A 19779-nucleotide genomic window follows, 5' to 3' on the forward strand; every position below is an offset into this window, starting at 1 on the left:
ATTTGGCCCACCCATGAGAGAGAGACATCATGGCTCAAACGAGCAAAGTGGCAGTTGGTCAAGGTTGGTCAAGGCCCCCCCCCCCCTCTCTCCTCTTCAATAGCTACAGACACAGAAATGGCACATCCTAAGGAAAGCTCATTGTGGGACTGGCTCTAGTGGCTGTAATTCTGCACCAAGGCTGAATTTCGGGAAAGAGACTTCAGATACAGTATTAGGGGACCACTAAGGTCTATATAAAAGAGACTTCAGATACAGTATTAGGGGCCACTAAGGTCTATATAAAAGAGACTTCAGATACAGTATTAGGGGACCACTAAGGTCTATATAAAAGAGACTTCAGATACAGTATTAGGGGACCACTAAGGTCTATATAAAAGAGACTTCAGATACATTATTAGGGGACCACTAAAGTCTATATAAAACCATCCAAAGAGCACCATGTCATGGGACCTTTAAAGCATTACTCAAGCACTTGGGGAAGACATGAAATACACAAACCTTCTACAAACTGCGCCAGCTTGCAGAATGGAACAGATCATTTCTGACATGTCAAAATATAAACAGCTAATTAAACAATTCATCTTATTTGTACCATGGGAGGGAAATATAACCTCAAGCTCACATTTACAGAAAAGAACACTTATTTACTTTTTCTCGGGATATGTTGGTTTTGGCTAAAGTTTCTGGATTTTCCTTTTTAAAAGACAACCTCTTTAAAAACAACTCGTGCCAAGAAAAATGTAGTTGAGAAGTCGTACAGTCGACCCCCTTCACAGTCACCCAGCAACACGCAGATACAGAGAGGTCAGACAGAGAAAATACTTACTAGACTGGTTCCTCCGCATCTGTCCCTGAAAACAAAAACAGACATTAATTAACCGACGACGCATGCAACCCACCATGAATTTGCAACCGTTACCTGCCAGAAGTTTGCTCAGTTTGTTAGAATTAAAATCCCAAGTAAGACAAAACTGACACAACAGAAATGATCGCTCTCCATACAGGAGACATAAAACAGATCAACATGCTTTATACAAAGTAAAACGACGTGTTTTAAGGGTCATCATGTTTTTCTCTGCTTCGTTACAACATGTGCAACTTAAGAAGCTCAAACCAATACATGCCTTTTTATTATGTCAAATAGTGTGGAACCTTAAGCCTTTGACAGTGTTTGTGTAAGGATATATACGATTTCAAACATATATATAAAACATGATGAAAAAGTGAAAACGCTTTTAAGCGATGAAAAACTATACTATTAATGATTCCCAGTGGCAAAGTTTTTTTTTTTCCACTACAGAGTTTAAGACAGTAAATCACAGGGCTACTCTCCACTCACACATACCAGACGTTAAACCTAGGGTGAAATATTCAGCAGCGCAAAACCATGCATCTAAGCCCATACAACGATCAGTCAGGGACAACACAAGCGCGTGCCCCCGACACTTCACCAACTTCCTTTACGGAGCCTTTTTTCTGGACATAAATCTGCCGTGTCATGCTGCGTAAAACAAGATATGCAAGATTCGTTCTTGAGGGTCACCAACCCAATGGAAACTTAGAGCATCAATTTCAATAAAGAATTTATTCGCACAAGGAGAAAGGTGGTGGTGGTGGTGGTGGGGGGGGGGGGGTTGTCAAGGGAGGAGAGGAGAAAAAGAAACAAAATGGGTTTAAGGAACATAGCAAAAGCGTTTAACCACCGTAGAGCTGTGAGGCCAGGGTTTAGTCCCACAGGCGCTAAGCGGCAAATGGGTTCAATTACGGCTCTTGCTGGCCACACACACACACGACTTCCATTGCTATTTCAATAAAGGGAACACCGCAGAGGGGGAACCAAACAGGAGGAGAAATGAAAAAGACAGAAAAAATGAGCACTGAGGGGGGAAAAAAGAAAAGAAAATCTCTCAATAATTCACACCAGATGATGCAACGTTCGTCATCACCTTGGATGTATGTTTCAACTTTAATCCAGAACGGAGCGGTAAATGCAAAGTAGGAAAAGGGTGTGAAACTGAAACCCAAACAGACAGAGAGTAAGGCAAACATAATCTAATGACTATTCTGATATTTAAATGCAAATCAGAGTCAATGCCCACAAACAGCGGCCTGTGTTCTTTTTTGTACTTTCAGGATGAGAAAGTAATTGTGGGTTTAAGTCTCGACAACAACCGAAACTAAACTGCAATGAACAAAGTCAAAAGGTTTTAAAGAGACCATCTTTCCTCCTGAATCTTGTTACATTAACTAGAAAATATATCCTCTATAAACTTTATCATTAATTCCTAGTGTGGAAAAAAACAAACAAAAAAACATTTGTACAAACTACGCAACTAACCCCATAAAGTATTCATAAATAACCACAACAGAGTCCTGTCTAGAAGGAGTGGGCTCCAGTAAAACCAAAAGAGTGAAAGCAAACAAAGAAAGGAGGAAAAAAAAGAGTGAGGTGCAACACAAGCAGGGAGGAGAAACAGTGGTCAAAGCAGAGGGAGTGTCTGAGGGAGAGAGCCAGAGCCGTGAAGAAGATGTCGTGACATTCGTTTAATGTGCAGCCGGGGAGTGCAGCGGCTGGAACCCACTAGACCCCCTTTGCAACACTGAGCGTGCCCTTTTCAGACTCTCCACAACAACATTAACAACAACAACAACAACAACAACAGCTCAGTGCACACACGGTGCAAGTTTGCACACAAGCAGTAGTGGTTTTAAATTTTAATGACAGCAGCTATTTTCACAGAGCAGCGGAGAGGGAGTCAGAGATTGAGGGGAGGTGAGGGACAAGGAGCTGAATGAAGGGCTCTGTGTGCGTGTGTGTGTGTGTGTGTCGCAAATCATTCCTACAAGGACAGCAGTGTGCATGTGTGTGAGTCTGCAGTTAAATCCAACAACATCAGAACTCAGAAATGATGGTTTCTGAGCTGTGTGCATATATATATATATATATATATATATATTTTTTTTTTATTTTTTTTTTTTTTTGAAAAAAGAAATATCCCAACGTTGTTTGATATGAAACTGAATTCAAAGTAAATAAAAACAATAAAATGTGTGCAAACTGGAACCTCACTGAATCAGCGGAATCACCGGCTGAATCAGCGGAATCACCGGCAAATAGATGTTTTAAATGTAATACGGATGCATTTACAATTTAAATAAAATAAGTTTCAAGAAAGAGTGACTAACGGCATGTACAAGAAGGATGGTACGGTTCCCATCAACCCAGACAGAGGTTAGATATTCTCCTGTTGCCCTCTAGTGTTGCAGAGGCAGAGCAGACTCCTGCTGCAGCAGAGCAGGACAGCGGCAGGTTTGTTTTGGGGGAGTTCTAGTATTTGGTGTGGTTTTGGTGCGTCATGAAGCCATACCGAGGTCGAGGGTGACAGGATGATGTTTCCAATGGAGGCTTTAAGCTCGTCGATGGTGGCTCGGTTCTGATGCGGGCCGTTGTTTGGCTGAACGGGCTTGATTTCTACGTGGAACTTCCTGGGTTCATCTTCATCCTCTGAGTCACTGGACGAATAGAAGGAATTCTCTTTGGCATGTGAGCAAAGAAAAAAGTTAAGGAGATGACAACAGGCAACAGAGAGAGAGAGAGAGAGAGAGAGAGAGAGAGAGAGGAGAGAGAGAGAGAGATCATCTACAGTATTTTTTTTTTATCCAGCCCTGGCCTCAGGCTGCAGGCGTGTGTGAACAGAAAAACAAATAGTCACAGATCCTTAATGTCTGATCAGCTGGACTGAGCTTTAGAGTGTGAACAGCATCAAGACAAATGAAAAGGATATCGTTTTCATTTCCTTCCGGTCTGATACAGAAGCCCTCTTCATCAACTTGGGGAATATTCTACACAATACAAACCGGGAAAAAAAGTCAAGTAAAAAAAAATCTTCAATTAACACAAACTGAAAATAAATGCGTTGTAGGTGTATTGTCAAATAACATTGAAATTGACATTTTCAATCAAATAGGAAATCAATTCTTTAAATAAGCCGGTACATGTAATATTATACCACTCGACCTAGGACAAACAATTAACTGTTGACTAGTACCTGTTCATTGTTTGGATTTTTGCATATTCATCTCTCTCTACACTAAATCTTAACTTAAGTCAAAACTTTAAAACTTTGTTTAAGTTTTTATTTTTTATTTTAATCTAAATTTCAAGTGTAAATGGTGTAGTTTATTAATATATGGAAAGTTCATCTTTCATTAATGGCATCCTGTTTCTAAGGCAAATGTAATATACATAGTAATACAGGATAGTGAAAATAAGAAAATAATAAAGTACCCCTGTTTTAAAATGTCTATATGTATTATGAAATGTATTCAGTTCTTGTGATTTACCAAAAAACAAAACAGAAGGTCTGGATAGAAGATTTACTCTCTGTGTGTGTGTGTGTGTGTGTGTTGTGTGTGTGTGTGTGTGTGTGTGTGTGTGTGTGTGTGTGTGTGTGTGTGTGTGTGTGTGTGTTAGCTTGCTTACAGCATTCTGGATGTCTATGGCCCCATAGTATCCAGGGGGCGCGCCATTGGCAGTGTTCTACAAGCAGAAACAGAAAAATGAATGAATGAATGTATGAATGAGCAAATCTACAAAAACAAACAGGAGGGAGGGAGAAGAGAGAGGGAGAGAGAATAAAATGAACAAGGATCTTTTCCATTTCCTCTGTTGGAATATCCCGTGTATTACAACTCTAAGAATAAATGGTATGAATGGAAAGAAAAAAAACGGAAATGCAAATGCGCTTTCCTCTTTCTGGACTAAATATGCACAATTTTCATTTTTTTTTTTTTTTTTTTGTTGTTTTTTTTTTTGGGGTGGCACCTTAACACATAAACAAAGCATTTTTCAAACATATATTTTGAAAAATGTAAACATGCAATGCTTCAGTGAAATACAACTTGCAGTTGCTGTTTGTTGAAATCTTCCTTACCTTTAATTTTGTTATTAGACATACCTTCAGTTGCAATAGTGGCATTGCACTCCTCAAACTCAATGGGTCCTAATGAGACAAAAAAAAAATCTTTTGGGTTCATTTGGCACGGAAAGGGTCAGTGACCCACTGCTGTGAATGCTGTGAATGTACATCACGCAATAATCTCACACACAGACACAGAGACACAGAGACACACACACACACACACACACACACACACACACACACACACACACACACACACACACACACACACACACACACACACACACACACACACCCACACACACACACACACACACACAACAACACAACATCACATGAGTGTGTATACAAACAGGGCTGGTCTGGTCCCAGAGGACAGACAGGGTCTTTGCAAAGTCAACTGTGTGTCTGGTGGCCCTCACAGAGATGTGACACTCCCTCTTGGGGATGCTAAGCACTACTCTACAGCACAGAGTCTTCCTCACATGGACTTATAAAATAAAAAATAAAAAAATACACACAATCATAAACCAATTCCATATACCACAGGAGCCTTGGTGCTCACAGCAAACAGCAGGTATGATGACTAGGGCTGGGTAACGTTAAAAAAAAATGTCGATACCGGTACCGATATCAATACCGTGACTTTGATACTGGTTCCTAAACTATACAAATTGTATTAAAAAAATATATTTAAACATCACACATTACGGCACAAATCTTTTCATTTATTTTTCAGCTCCTACTACGTGAGCCGCCTCTGCGTAACAGAGGTTTTCCTGCGTGTCTCCACGACCTGTAACGTTAGACAGCCAATCACAAACATTATTAGATCTTGGTAGAAGCATGCCGCATGCTTATTGGCTCACTGAAGCTGATGAGATTTACTCCTTCGGTATTGAAATTGGGTATTTAATGACGAGGCATTTTTCAATACTCAATACTTTAAAAAGTCAATTCAGGTCGGACACACAAAGTCACTAACCCTATTACAATAAGACATACAACTGCGAGATTACATGCAGTGAAGTGTTTAAAACCACACGGACAAATCGGCTCTCGGGCTTAAGAGATGCCCTTCTCTCCTTCTCTTTCTGGCATGCAAGAAATGGCCAGCAAAAAAAAAAAGAACAGACCATATGAAGCAAACGTAATCAAGCACACCCAAACATTCTAAGCCACTGAAATAATCATGGAAACCCTGATAAATAGATTCAACTAACAAATTGTCGTATCTATTCCAGCCAACAGCCATAATATCACTTGGAGCACAACCAGTCGTGGATTAATCTTACGAAAAAATAACATTGCTTTTGGTCATTCAGATGATCATTCAAATGATGAGAAAACAGCGAGGAACAACAAAGTTCACACTTAATTTGATGCTCATCAATTATACACATTTGCCTCCGAGGCCCGACACTTGGACTGTCACGCTTTAAGTGTGCCTCCAGAAACATTTATGGAGGCTTTTCCAAAGGGACGGCGCTTTAACATACACATGCTCACACACTCACACACACAAACACACACACACACACAAAACACAAAACACACACACAAACACACACACACACACACACACACACACACACACACACACACACACACACACACAAACAGCTGTAGGAAAACCAGATGCAGGGCATGCAATGAGTGTGCATGTCAATCAGGGAAATCCGGGAGGTTGGGCTGTTATTGTGTGATGTTATCATCAAAGAGTGACACCTTAAATACATAACAAAACAAACTGAAATAATTTACATTAGTCTGATATCTGCATAAGCCTACGAAATCCATGTTTAACTATGAATTTAAACACACCTTACAGTGCATTTGATTGTTACACTCGCTTGTAGTTGTGTGACTAGAACTGGCTGCTTAACAGAAAACAATACATCTGTGCACAAATGCCATCTTAAGTATTTTAAAGTATTTCTGTCTTAAAGTGCATGACCTGGAAGACATCCAGTCTGTGTTTGCTATTAGACCAGATAGACACACAGACAGAGAGAGAGAGAGAGAGAGAGAGAGAGAGAGAGAGAGAGAGAGAGAGAGAGAGAGAGAGAGAGAGAGAGATGGGGCAGGACCCTCTGGCAATACTTCCGATACACTAACATGCCTTGACCTGAAAACAACAAAGCTAATGATATTTTAACTCAAAATGTATACAGTAGCAGCAGTCCAACGCGCTCTCCCCAGAGGATGCCAGTCACGAGCAGAATTGACGCATTGTTTGGCGTGTGCAAGGCTGAGTGAAGCGCAGGGAAGCAGCGAGTCACGAGAGGCACGCATCACGCCAAGTGAAGTGGATAAAGTACACCAATGACCGATCTACTCTACTGTGCAATATCAGGCCTCTTCACCGCCGGCAAATACACATTGACAGCACGAACGACTGTTTTTGTGTGCAAGCGAGTTTCATGCCAATCCAAACTAAATTGGCATGCTCATTCAAGAACTTTCTCTCAAGGGAGGAAATGAGAGAGATGGTAATGCCATCGTCCCCCATTCGGTCACTGCACTGACATAAAACAGGTGAGAATATTTTAACTCATGAGGTGTATCTTATCCTGGAGAGGAAGCTCATACTCATTAACTCATTTGACATCATCTTTCATTAAATGCATCAGTTGAAGCTATTGTCAAACAAAAGTAATAAAAAAAAGGACCCAGAAAGGGGGAAATTACTGGTACACACTGCGTTCCTAAATTTGAGTTTTGGGATGCTAAACAAATGCTGATGATCTACGTAAGGCCCAGGCAGAGCTAGCATCCTGCGATTGCATCTGACAATATTTATGCACACCAACTGCAGGAAAAGTCTAAACACCAGACACATGAATATTACCTAAATCTGGGCAGACATTAGGAACTGTTTAAACATCTCCTAAACAGACAGACGACTTTGTTTATACAGGGGAAGATGTTTCTTTTCTTTCTACTCTCTGTGAGGGAAGCATGCAGTCACGCATGAGCGGAGAATGGTTTTTTTAAATTGCATATGCTTCACATGGCACTGGGAGTGGTAGAGGGGTGGAGGGGGTTTGCGTGTCTGGCCCACCGCCAGTTGACAGCTCAGCTGGATATCGTTGAACACTCCGAACCCCCCTGCCTCGCAGCGTGTCACTTTGGGATTGTTTCCGCAATAGAAAGTTTATTCAACCTCTCTCTCTCTCTAAAGGCACTGGACCGGCCATCCGTTCAGCTATTTAATCAGGGGACAGACAGGTTATTTTTCTGACAGGGCCGGGGCTGCTGCGCAATCCCTAATGAACAGCTTGATACAAGAGGAATTTTCTGACCGTTTTTTTAGCCTCAATTAATTCTGCTGTCCAAACAAATGAAGGCCACCCCTCCTTGGACCAACGTCTGGACACAGGGGTCACCATTTGTGTACACACAAACACAGCAGAGGTGAACCCTTTGTGTCTGCGACCTGACGTAATGTAGTATGGGACAGGGACTAGTGAAGTAATTGAATACTTACGACAGGGATTTAAACTGTTTACATGCAGATTCAGTTTTACACACTGATTAATATCAGTAAAACTAAAACAGTTGGGAAAAAAACAAAACAACCAACTACATTAATCTATCACTATCAGTGAATAAGCTGTGAGCTGCGTGTGTGTGTGTGTGCGTGCATGTGAAAAAGAGGGAGGAGAGTGGGTAGAGCCAAAGGAGTCTGAGGAGTATTCCCTTGATTATTGTGGCATGGCAAAGTTTACACAAGAGTCATTGTTGAGCTCTGACCTCCTGAAAAGGTTGGTTCTGCCTGCTTAGTCTGCAAGCACAGCAAAGCCCCTGTGTGTCACATGCTTACTGGAATGCCAAGCCTGCCTACCTTTACAGCAGATTACTATGATTGACTCTGATGGCCTTCTCTTACTTCTAATTGCCCCTCTCTATACACCCCTACTCTCCCCAAAACAGACAGAAGTCCCGTCCCCCCTGACCACTCATTGATGTTCGCACAACACAGACACTGACAAACATTTATTATTTGAATAAAACATACAGGACTCTGGTGGCTTACCTGGTCGCTCCTTGCCCGTTCCTTTGCTCTCTGCCAGCTTTTGTATTAAGCTCTCCACTGAGGTGTTCTCAATGTTCCTCACAAATTCATTTTGGACCTACAAGACCCAAAACAATAAATCATATTTACTGACAGTTGCCTTCACTTGGTATTTAAGAGGCTTTTTCAAGAAAGCACACGGGGAAACATGTCCAATTGTAGCTGAATCTGGTGAACTTTTTGATTCATTTGGTGTTGGAGTTAAGAATATACACAGTGAATTGTTTGTTTTATTCATCATCTATATTCACTGCAATTAATTAATGAAAAAGTGTATTTTGGGCCATTTACTGGGGTTTTTAGTCTCTTACAGAAAAATGGAATGATTGCTAGTACTCAACACTTGACAGAGGTGTGTAACCAAGTGAGATTAACTACATATCCCAGTACTGGCAGCACAGCCACTTTCAAACTCATCAGCATAGAGGGAACAACACATAGTAAATATTGTACTGCAGTTTGCAGAGACGTTTTCATTTGTTAGTGAGTTGGAGCCATGTTGGTGAGGTTTCAAAACTGCGATATAATGTGTTTATGGACAATTTAAAGCTGCACTAAGTGAATCCGGTAATCCTGTACACACCAAGTGATTTTTTTTTTTTTGGTGAACTAGTGAATACATTCTCTTTGTAACTGATATATAAGTATATCAATTATATAAAATCCCAACACCAGCTGGTGGAATTGTAGTTCAGTGTTCAGTAAGCCGACATTAAACTTATTGTTCAGTTATCGTTGTTGACTTTTATGTTTTCAGTCATGTCATACTGTTTGGTGTGACTTGTTTTATGATATAGATGAAGGGGGACAAATGGCGTCTGTCGCTGTTAGTTCTCCCTGTAACTCACGCTACTTTGATTTTAGTTGATGTTCGTAACATTTATTTTGTAATGGCCTGTGGAGACAAACTGTAAGTTACTGTGATTCTATTGTGTCAGGTTGAATCATTGTTGTTGGTACTGTGGTCTGTTGATGCCCTTTGGGCAATATCAGAGGAAGGATAGTGTTTGTTTGCTTGTTTGTTTTTGGATGTGCATGTGTGCTTGTGTGTTTACTGAGGGGGAAGTGAAAGCGATGTATATGGGGATGAAGAACAGCGGCTGACTAAGCCACCTCAACAAACCATTTAGATGTGCGTGATACTGTAAGCACAGATTGGCTCCACTATCAAACAAACACACACGCAAACACACACATATGTGTCTGCCCCCCAGGCCCCTGTGGCGAGGTGGAGTGCATTAGCCTTCTGTGCCCTGGCAGGAGAGGGATGTGGGCGGGGCAGGGAGGTTGCCGTGGTGAGGAAGTATGCTCAGTGCAGCACACGCGATCTGTCAGGTGCTGCTGCCATGGCAGAGGGCTGTAATGTCATCAACCTGCGTGCCCTGCTCGCCCTAACACACACACACACACACACACACACACCTTGCCCCACAGAGACTTTCGACCACATGCTCGGAACATGGGTCTGCCTTCAAGGGATCCCCACACACCCACACTCACTTACAAATACAAACACAGCACGCAAACCAAAAACACACACACACACACACACACACACACACACACACACACACACACACACACACACACACACACACACACACACACACACACTCGCCCTAAGTTTAAAGCTCTCTGAACACTCTGCACTTCTTTCTACTCATATTTGTACTTAATATATCTATATATGGTGTTTTTCCTTTCTTTACACTGCTCACTTTCTCCCTCGCATCCTTTCTAACCCGCTTATCCTTCATGCCCACTGAGCGCATACTGGATGAGCCTTGTCTGAAAATACCTGTAAGGTTGACATGATTACTTCTTGATTTTAGTGACACCTTCGGTCTCATGCACTGCAATCACTTGTCTCTGGTAGTTTAATACCCCTGGACTGACAGCAGCCCCAACACCGGTCGCTACTATTTGGAAAGCAATTCCCTTGTACAACAGTCAAAGTCACTACTAACTCCACTGTTGACCTGGTGGGAGTGTAGACGACCATGTCTCCTCTGATAAAGTGATCCACGTGGAGTCCTCAACTGTTACTATCCGCCTGCCAGCGAGGAGCTTCACTGGGGGTGTAACACACACAGAGCTTCATGCTATCCCAGCCCAGATGTGCAGGCCCCTTTGCAGGCACTATGACCATCCTTTAGAAGTTGCTAATGCAGCTACAGTACAAGGACATTGTCCCTCACTAACGCACACTGCCAGCTGTGTTCAATTCACAACTTTTTCACATATGCAGCAGTACATCACAAGACCTGTAAATAAAGGTGGAGTTTCCCTTTAAGTGCTATCAAGGCTACCTGTTATTTTTTTTCCAGGATCTTACAGTAAGTCATTACTGGCAAGAATAAATAATATATTCATCATTTTCTATATTCATTTTGTGAATTTGTTGGAACATTTGGGATTAAGCTTAATTAAAATCATTCAAGCCAGTGCATATTGCAATGTTACAAGTGTGATAATAGTTCAGTGACCTCCTTTGATAAAAAAAATTGTAATGTACTTGTTTACTTTCAGCTTATCTGCACTCCCTTAGCACACATATCGTATTCAACCATTGAAAGCCTCATAAGGGTAGTAAATTGTATTTTGAAGGTTAATATTCACACTGTAACTTGCTCAAGAAAATAAAGGCTTAAATAAAAAGGTAGCACAAATGTTAATAAACTGACTCCAAACCACACAGCAGAAGGGCTGTATGTCATCAGTGTGTGTGCACGTGTCTAGCTAAAAAAAAACTAACAGCACTCACAATATTCCATATTTTAAATGCAAGTATGTGCAAATAAATGATTCTGTCTGTGTGTTTGCTTGTCAGCACGAATGCCTGTGGGTTCAGTGACTAAGCACAATGTTGCAGAGATGTTCCCAACCTCCTTCGCCCTGCTCTCTCCCTCCTCCCTCCTGCCTCAGCCTTGTGTGATATTAAAATTCCTAAGGTCCCTCACAACCTGGTTTGAAGAGCATGTATCACCAAATCACTATTTTCTTAGTCTACTCTGGTTTTTCTTGTCTGGAAAGACTGACCACTTAAGGCAGTATTTTAACTTGGCTCAGCAACAGGCAGCAGCACTGCCCATCTCCTGCTAAGGAGCAGGAACTGTGGGGCTGAATAACCTGCGGTAGCCTGTCGCTCCACGTTCTTTCCAACTTGCTGCACAAGCTGGACTGGGATACTCTTGGTGGAGCTGTGTCGCCCTCTATAGGCAATAAGACAACCGCAGCAGCATACAGAGCAGCTTCAGATTAATGAGAACAGAGCAGCAGATTGTAGTTAGTCATGAGTTATTCTGTGTGGAGCTGGTAAGTATGATTGCTGAATAAATAAATGAAAAGAAATCTCCGGTTAACATTAAATACTGATTAATATAATTGTGAACGATGTTTGAAAGCCTTCACAATTGGATTTGATCGAACTTGATGCCATTTTCTCAAACCTAAACACACTCTTCCAGGAACAAACAAGGCTGTGTAGCACGTCTAACTATCAGACACGGTATTTGGCAAATGTTTGGACTGGTGGAGGTGTTTTAGATAGGCTGAGAGGGAGTTTTGATCAGTTTTTAATTGCTTGGCATAAAAGGCTGAATGGACCATTTCCTGGTTCTCAGTTAAACGATTAGCGAGATCAAAGACGACACTAATTGACATGACACACAGTGAACCCAGTGAGCAGAGCCTCAGGTCAACAAGACACCTACTCCACCCAAAGGAATTTTTGAGAGTATGTACGTGTGTGTATGTGTACACACTCACCTCTCCTATTTGAATGTGCGTTTCGTCGACAGACTGCGAGTACGACTGAATGATCTCCTTCAAGTGGAGAATGTGGTTTTCTTCAATGTCTTGGAATTTCTGTAACAGAGGGCGAGGGTAGTTATGAGACAGCGATGCGGCAAATCACTTGACATTAACTGCATGCAAATACAAATCTGCATCGTGAAGACAGTATCATTAAACAGACATGAAAACAAAAATAAGTTAAAAGGACAAAATGCAGCCTAGGAAACTCCACTTCCTTATTCTGGCCCAGCCACTTCCTGTGTGTCTGTTTGGGTGATCTACGGCACTGGCGCACACACACACACAAATGCTAGTATTTACTTCCATTTAAGTCTGACTCTGGGCTTCTGGGGTTAACCAAGGAGAATGGGTATAAATAATCATGAACTGTAAATTCAAAGTGAGGATGCAGAGGAAGATCTAACCACAAACACACAGATAAAAGAGCCACTCACTCCTGCATCTACACTAGTGGTTCTCAACCTTTTTGGCCGCCCCTACCATTATCAGGTCCCTAACGCCCCCATCAAATATTATGTAGTCTAATTGCCCGAATATTAATAATACGCCCTAATATAGGCCTATTATTGTTGTACTATTGTTATAAAAATAATCAAAAACAAAAATGAATCACTATACCCATACAAAAACATGTGATAGAATGTATATATAATTACAGAAAAAATCAAACCAAATAAATAAAAGACAATCAGAACGACTAGATATTAACACAAACTATAATTAGTTTACAAAACTGCTGCATGTGTAACCTAACCTTAGTAAATTTGAATCTCCTTTTTGTTTGTGAAGTCCTTGGGTACTTTAATGTATTATTATTATTAATATTATTATTATTACAACAAACACAACGTACAACAACACTAAAAACAACACAAATTAAAAGAATTGTCAACGAAACAGGGCACAAGGGTAAGAGAAGGATCACACAAACACACACAAGAACAACACTTAAAAAACGCGATGAAAAGACAACTTGAAAGTTAGTGAGAGCCCTAACTAGAATGTTAGAAAGTAGAGAAGGATGAGAAGAGCGGTTAGAAGAGTTAGAAACTTAAAGGTGGTTAGAAGAGAGGGAAGGCTAGGTTAGAAAGCAGGTTTGCTATCCCTTCTTAGAAGTAAATAGCAGAATTTTTTTGAAAATGCAACCCCACATCGTGCTGTTTTTGTGGAGGTGTGAGAGACCGTACAGTAAACAGTACATCACTGCCTCTATCGCTTCCATAAAAAGTTTAAAACCCCAAACACAACTCTGAACTGCCGGAAGCGGGGAACAGCTACTGTTTGCCTGAACGCTCACGTAGTAGCTACAGAGCTCATTTAAGACGAGCTCTTACTGCCCGTTCCATGGCAGGCACGGGCCGCCAAATAAAGCTGACAGAAGAGTAGGATACCGTCTCGTCCAGTCGCGTGCTGTAAACTGGCAGCTTTAATGTTCAGACCATGGATTTTTTAATAGTTTAAGTGTAAACATGTATTGTTATTGAATCTTTGGTTTAAACAGCTTTCAAACTAACCCCCAAGGGCACCTCAACGCCCTTCCAAAATAATAACCTAACGCCCCCATCATCTTCTGAACGCCCTCTGGGCGGTAATACCGTTGAGAAACACTCATCTACACTACAGAGACATGGACACAAATAAGACTGTACTTTTGTCATTCACCACGATAACGGCTAGCATATGCTCACACACAGACACACCACCCCACCCACAGACACACAAAGAGAACACACATGTAGGAGCCCCAATGATGTCAGAGAGCACATGTGTTCAGTGTTTATAACTCATGTCCACATGTGCTGCGTTTGAGATGAGCCGTAGACTGCGATCCCGGGGAAGCAGGGCTGCAACTCTGCTTTTTCTAGGGGGAAAACAAAAAACGCTAGGCTAACTGGAACCATTTCTGGTGGCGGAGCTGCTGCGGTGCAGGAGGATAAGGAGGCCAAGATCTCTTGATCTGATTTTAATTTGGAGTTTATCTAATCAGTCCTTCAGATGGATCCAATCAGGGCTTTCCACAATGATTCCGTTACAGAGGAAAAAACACAATCTGGAGATGATACAGGGCTAGAAACGTGGAACACACACACACACACACACACACACACACACACACACACACACACACACACACACACACACACACACACACACACACACACACACACACACACACACACACACACACACACACACACACGACTAACAGATTACACAATGAAAGTGTTGCATAACACAGAGACAGACACTAGACAGAGTTTGTGAGCACATATTTCATTAAAGCACATCCACACAGAAGAGAGAAAGAGTTATTACAATACCTGTGCAGTTTCTGTCATCTTCTGTTCAAACTCTGACTTAGCTGCGGCATATTTCTCCACATATGACTTGTAGGTCTCTGTGGCTTTTTTGGCTTTCACTCCAGCCTGCAAAAATATAAACAGACAGATATATGGCTATCATCCGTTTATGTGCTATACACAATTGGCCTCTGTTTTCTCAGACCAATTGACAAATCAGCAAGGAAACCGAGCTCCCCTTAACATCTGAAGACAAGAAGCTTTTGGGGTTAACGTTTCTGTATAGACTGCAGTGTTAAGGCACTTCATCATGCCTTATTACCATACCATGACTATGTGGGTGTGCGTATGTGCGAATGTGACCTCCCACCTTGTCCACATCTCTCTGGGTGGCCCCCTCTTTGCGGAGGCGCTCCTGCTCCACAGTTTTGGCATTGTAGATCTCCTTGGACTTCTGCAGAGCCTGAGAGGTGGTCTGGATGTTCTGTACGGCCTCCAGAGTGGACGCCACCTCTTCTTTTGTCTAACAACACACAAATTACTGGTAAAGTAACGCAGCTAACAACTGGCTGAATAATTTGTCCAAGTGTCACCCATTGCTCGAATATTTAACTACGGAGTTGATTCTGGTATAAATAAAAACTGACATAATACACAGGTTAACACTTGTCCTGGGATCCCCTTGTTTATTATGACTTAATGATGAAATAACAGACATGATTTCCATGTAGACAGAGGTCCTTTATTGCTCTAGTAAAATTCTATTGCAGTCCATCAGTTTCATTCTCCAGCCTGTGACACAGAACTGTTGCACAGTACAGCAGGGAGCAGTTTAAGCTATATAGTGGCTGTTAAACATGTATAGGGCTCTGCATTTGTTCTTAATAGACCACATTTGTTCCATCTGTATAGCTCTCCACATTAACTTAACTGAAGGACATAAAAAAAAGAAATATAATTTAGGGGTAATGAAAGTGGCCACACAGTAAGCTGGGCATTTGTTTTACTCATCATCATCACTGAACCTGAACTTTGTTACTCATTGTTGACACATTTATGGTATAATGTAAACATCAGTGGAGTAAGCAAAAGAAATTAAGTACACATTCTGAGCACCCACTCCAAGATGGGTGTTTATTTTGGGTTATTCACACCGCTTAACTACAGTATGCACTGTATCTGCAAGTAAGCCAAGAAACACAAAGCAGAGAGAAACGGGGAGTGCAGGGAAGTGACCGAGAGAAACTGTGACAGCCTTTTTGTCATGCTGAAAGCACAAACACAACTCCACCGATTCTGACCTCCCATTTTACTTTGGGTTCTGTGGCTTCATGCATGAGATATGAGCTGATGGTGTGTCTCAGCAGAGGAGAGATAGAGGAGTGAGGTGTAAAAATAAATGCTTCATAGAATAACACGGCACGCTACATTTTCTCAGGATGGTATCAACTATTAAACTATTTCCTTTTCTTGTGGAGGGTTGACTTCAAGTCCATACAGTCAACTTATTTTACTCTAGGGACAATAACTACATTGTAAAACAACTCTTAACAGGAAAAAATAGAATAGGTATTTATTTAAACAGTATATTATCCTCAATAAAGATAAACTTGTGGCAAAACTGGAGCAGGGAGTTTAAGAAAAACAGTTAAAGGGAAGGCGTGACAGACTCAGAGTAGGGCTGCGCGATATGACGATATGTGCCGTCAAAAGAATACAAAAATGTCTGTTGTATATATTTTTCTATATTATTTCTATTGTGATAGTAAAATAACAGTAGCCAAACTGTGTTGAGGCAATATTTATGTCATTTGGATGATGCTTTACGTTCTGATCCTTGCACGTTATGTTCATTTTCCACTGAAGTTCTTCATAAAATGAGAAAATACTCCGTACCTTTCATTTGTCAAGTATTTATTTCACACGAGCAGAAAAATAGGCTTTAGCATGTGGTTGTCTCATATAGAGTATGTATTTCTTGAATGACCAGATATCAGGTTATATCGTGATATATCGTTATTGACCTTTAAAAATGCCCTACATTGGGATCGAAGATTTTGACCATATCACCCAGTCCTAACTCAGATTATACCTTTTTTGGTATCCGACCGCAATGTGTGTGGAGCACAAAATACAAAAACTGGCGTAAATCCTTGAAAAATGTTTGCGCGGCTGATTTTGTTGAGACAACATTTAACATTTGAGAACTTGAATGTTACAATTTCCTTATTTTCCATCTCCATACCTTTTTGTGTGCTTTGGCCTGCTCTTCCACATACTTCTGAACCTCTTTTATAAGTTCCTGTAGTTTCCTCACTAGCTCCATGTGACAGCTGGCCAGCTTTTCAGTTGAGGTCTTGAACACATCCCAAACTGGAGCAAAAGTCCTGGGATAAAAGATGACACTTTAGAGGCTAGAACACAGGAAGACCCGCTTACATTCATTCATACTGGTCTTTACTGCAGAGAACTTAGAAAGCGGTTTACACTCACCCAAGCTGAGAAAAGTTGCCAGCTGACTTGGCAAGTTTGGTCATAGACCTGGCATAGGCCTCTTCAATAGTACTCCTAGGACACAGCAAAAATACACACACAGAGATTACTTGTTAAATCATTATAAATGATCAAAAATAGTCAATAATCTCAAGGTTACAATTTTACCTTTAAACCCATTTTAATGTATAGTATTACAAAGTTTTTCAGTATTTGCAACTAGGTTATGGCTCATGTCACTAAATGTAAAGTGAAGATCCCCGCCAAAAACACCCACTTAGAACTTGCAACATAAATGTTTGACCACATGCGCTATGTGTGGGCAAATAAGTGTGGTTTGGCTTGTGATGTTTTCATAAACCTCACGTCGAAGCTGACAGAGTATGAAAACTAGTGTTTGAATTCACTGCTTCTCTTAATTTCCCTTTTTATTCATTCATTCTGCAGCAAAGTGACAGGAGTACAAAAAAGAAACCGCTGCAGTGTTATAATGAAAGCCTGAATTATGCAGGTCTCATTTAGCCAGCCTCTCTCTGCAGTCACGTTACAGGAGAAGGTCGGCCAGGGGGAAACGGGAAACGGCTCACACTCACACACACACTCACACCTCACACTCACACTCACACTCACACCCCACACTCACACTCACACTCACACTCACACTCACACTCACACCTCACACTCACACTCACACCACACACACACACACTCACACACACACCACACTCACACCTCACACTCACACCTCACACACACTCCACACACACCACACACACACACACACACACACACACACACACACACACACACACACACACACACACACACACACACACACACACACACACACACACGATATGATGATGACCACTTCTGAATTTTGAGGTCAATACATTTTCGATTAATCTTCCAGCCATTATCATCATCCATCCATCCATCATAAACACGCAGAGGTACACACAAACAGTGCACAACAACACAGAGGATGGGACTAGCTAAAAATGCATTCAAGGCTACATCCCCTTTTCCACATATCTGTGTGAGCCCAGAATGGAAGTTATACATTAGCATGTTGTAAATACTGACAAGTGGCAGAAGAAACCTCTGCATTTCAATAGAACCATAAAAAAAAGTCTTAGTGTTGATACTTCTAGACTAGAACTTAAGAAAGAAGAAGTTTAAATTGTGCGTTGTGCACTACAGAGGTATACATATTTTACTCAGAAGTTTATTGTTCTTCACAGCTCATCTTCTTTATTAGTCACACAAACCTTTTAACCTCACATTCAGACATGCACTTCTCAAAGTGAACTTTGACTTGCTCCTTGATTCCGGTTTCATGTGTTGGAGGTTGTATTTTATGTTAGTTGCCACATACTGTTCGGGCCTGAATACCGTTACCTCAATGTGACTTAAGACAGAGAGGATCTAAAGGCCTTTTATGCCCCATGGCTCCACAGCAGAGCTTTCCGCCGTAGCCTACGTAAGTGGCGCGCGTTTTATTGTTTTTGTATTTTGTGCTGGTGTGTGTGTGTGTGTGTGTGTGTGTGTGTGTGTGTGTGTGTGTGTGTGTGTGTGTGTGTGTGTGTGTGTGTGTGTGTGTTGTGTGTGTGTGTGTGTGTGGAGAAGTGAGAGAGTGACAGCGATTAGCTTTGGTGCGAGTCCGACTCTAGAGTCATAGTGAGAGAAACAAAGTGTCTCCCCTGCGTTTTCTGACCATGGTAGGAAATCTGTAGCAGGAAAAGTTATGTGGCCTGTTGTCTCCCACAATGCAATGCAGAAAAGAAATAGAGTAGCTGCTTACAGCTGGAGGAATTTCAATAAATTGTCACTGCTGGTGAGACAGCTCAAGAAAGATCTTGGAAGACAAAAAATAAGTATTAAATCTTAAGAAAAACTAGTAAACTTGAATGGGCAGTGACATTCCAAAGTTGTGTTTTGATTGATCTGACTGCTACAATAGTTTACTTTGACAATTATTGTGTAGTACAGTGCATACTGTATAGAGTTGGCATGATGTATGGATTTGGGACACACTGTTTGAAACGCAGTTTAAGTCTCCAGAAAGTATGTGTGCTAGTATGTGAACCTTGAGTTTTTCAACTGGAGTAGGTCATATGTAGCTGAAACATTCAGTCACGTCCACCTAGAACACGTGTCAAACTCA

At 41.3% G+C, this 19779-nt stretch overlaps 1 protein-coding gene across 1 annotated transcript in view; it reads right to left on the reverse strand.

The window, feature by feature from the left end:
- The window catches only part of fcho2 (FCH and mu domain containing endocytic adaptor 2), a 51544-nt gene that overhangs the window by 16323 nt on the left and 15442 nt on the right, over nucleotides 1-19779 (reverse strand). Inside the window, exons 3-13 of the mRNA XM_039780509.1 lie at nucleotides 17613-17687; nucleotides 17365-17506; nucleotides 15490-15642; nucleotides 15141-15245; nucleotides 12772-12870; nucleotides 8965-9061; nucleotides 4897-5006; nucleotides 4487-4543; nucleotides 3789-3846; nucleotides 3372-3547; nucleotides 830-854 (exon numbers count right to left, since the gene is read on the reverse strand). Coding sequence (XP_039636443.1) covers nucleotides 830-854; nucleotides 3372-3547; nucleotides 3789-3846; nucleotides 4487-4543; nucleotides 4897-5006; nucleotides 8965-9061; nucleotides 12772-12870; nucleotides 15141-15245; nucleotides 15490-15642; nucleotides 17365-17506; nucleotides 17613-17687 — 1097 coding nt within the window. The remainder of the gene's footprint in view (nucleotides 1-829; nucleotides 855-3371; nucleotides 3548-3788; nucleotides 3847-4486; nucleotides 4544-4896; nucleotides 5007-8964; nucleotides 9062-12771; nucleotides 12871-15140; nucleotides 15246-15489; nucleotides 15643-17364; nucleotides 17507-17612; nucleotides 17688-19779) is intronic.

Source organism: Perca fluviatilis, chromosome 17 (genome assembly GCF_010015445.1).
Source record: "Perca fluviatilis chromosome 17, GENO_Pfluv_1.0, whole genome shotgun sequence".
NCBI classification, from domain to species: domain Eukaryota; kingdom Metazoa; phylum Chordata; class Actinopteri; order Perciformes; family Percidae; genus Perca; species Perca fluviatilis.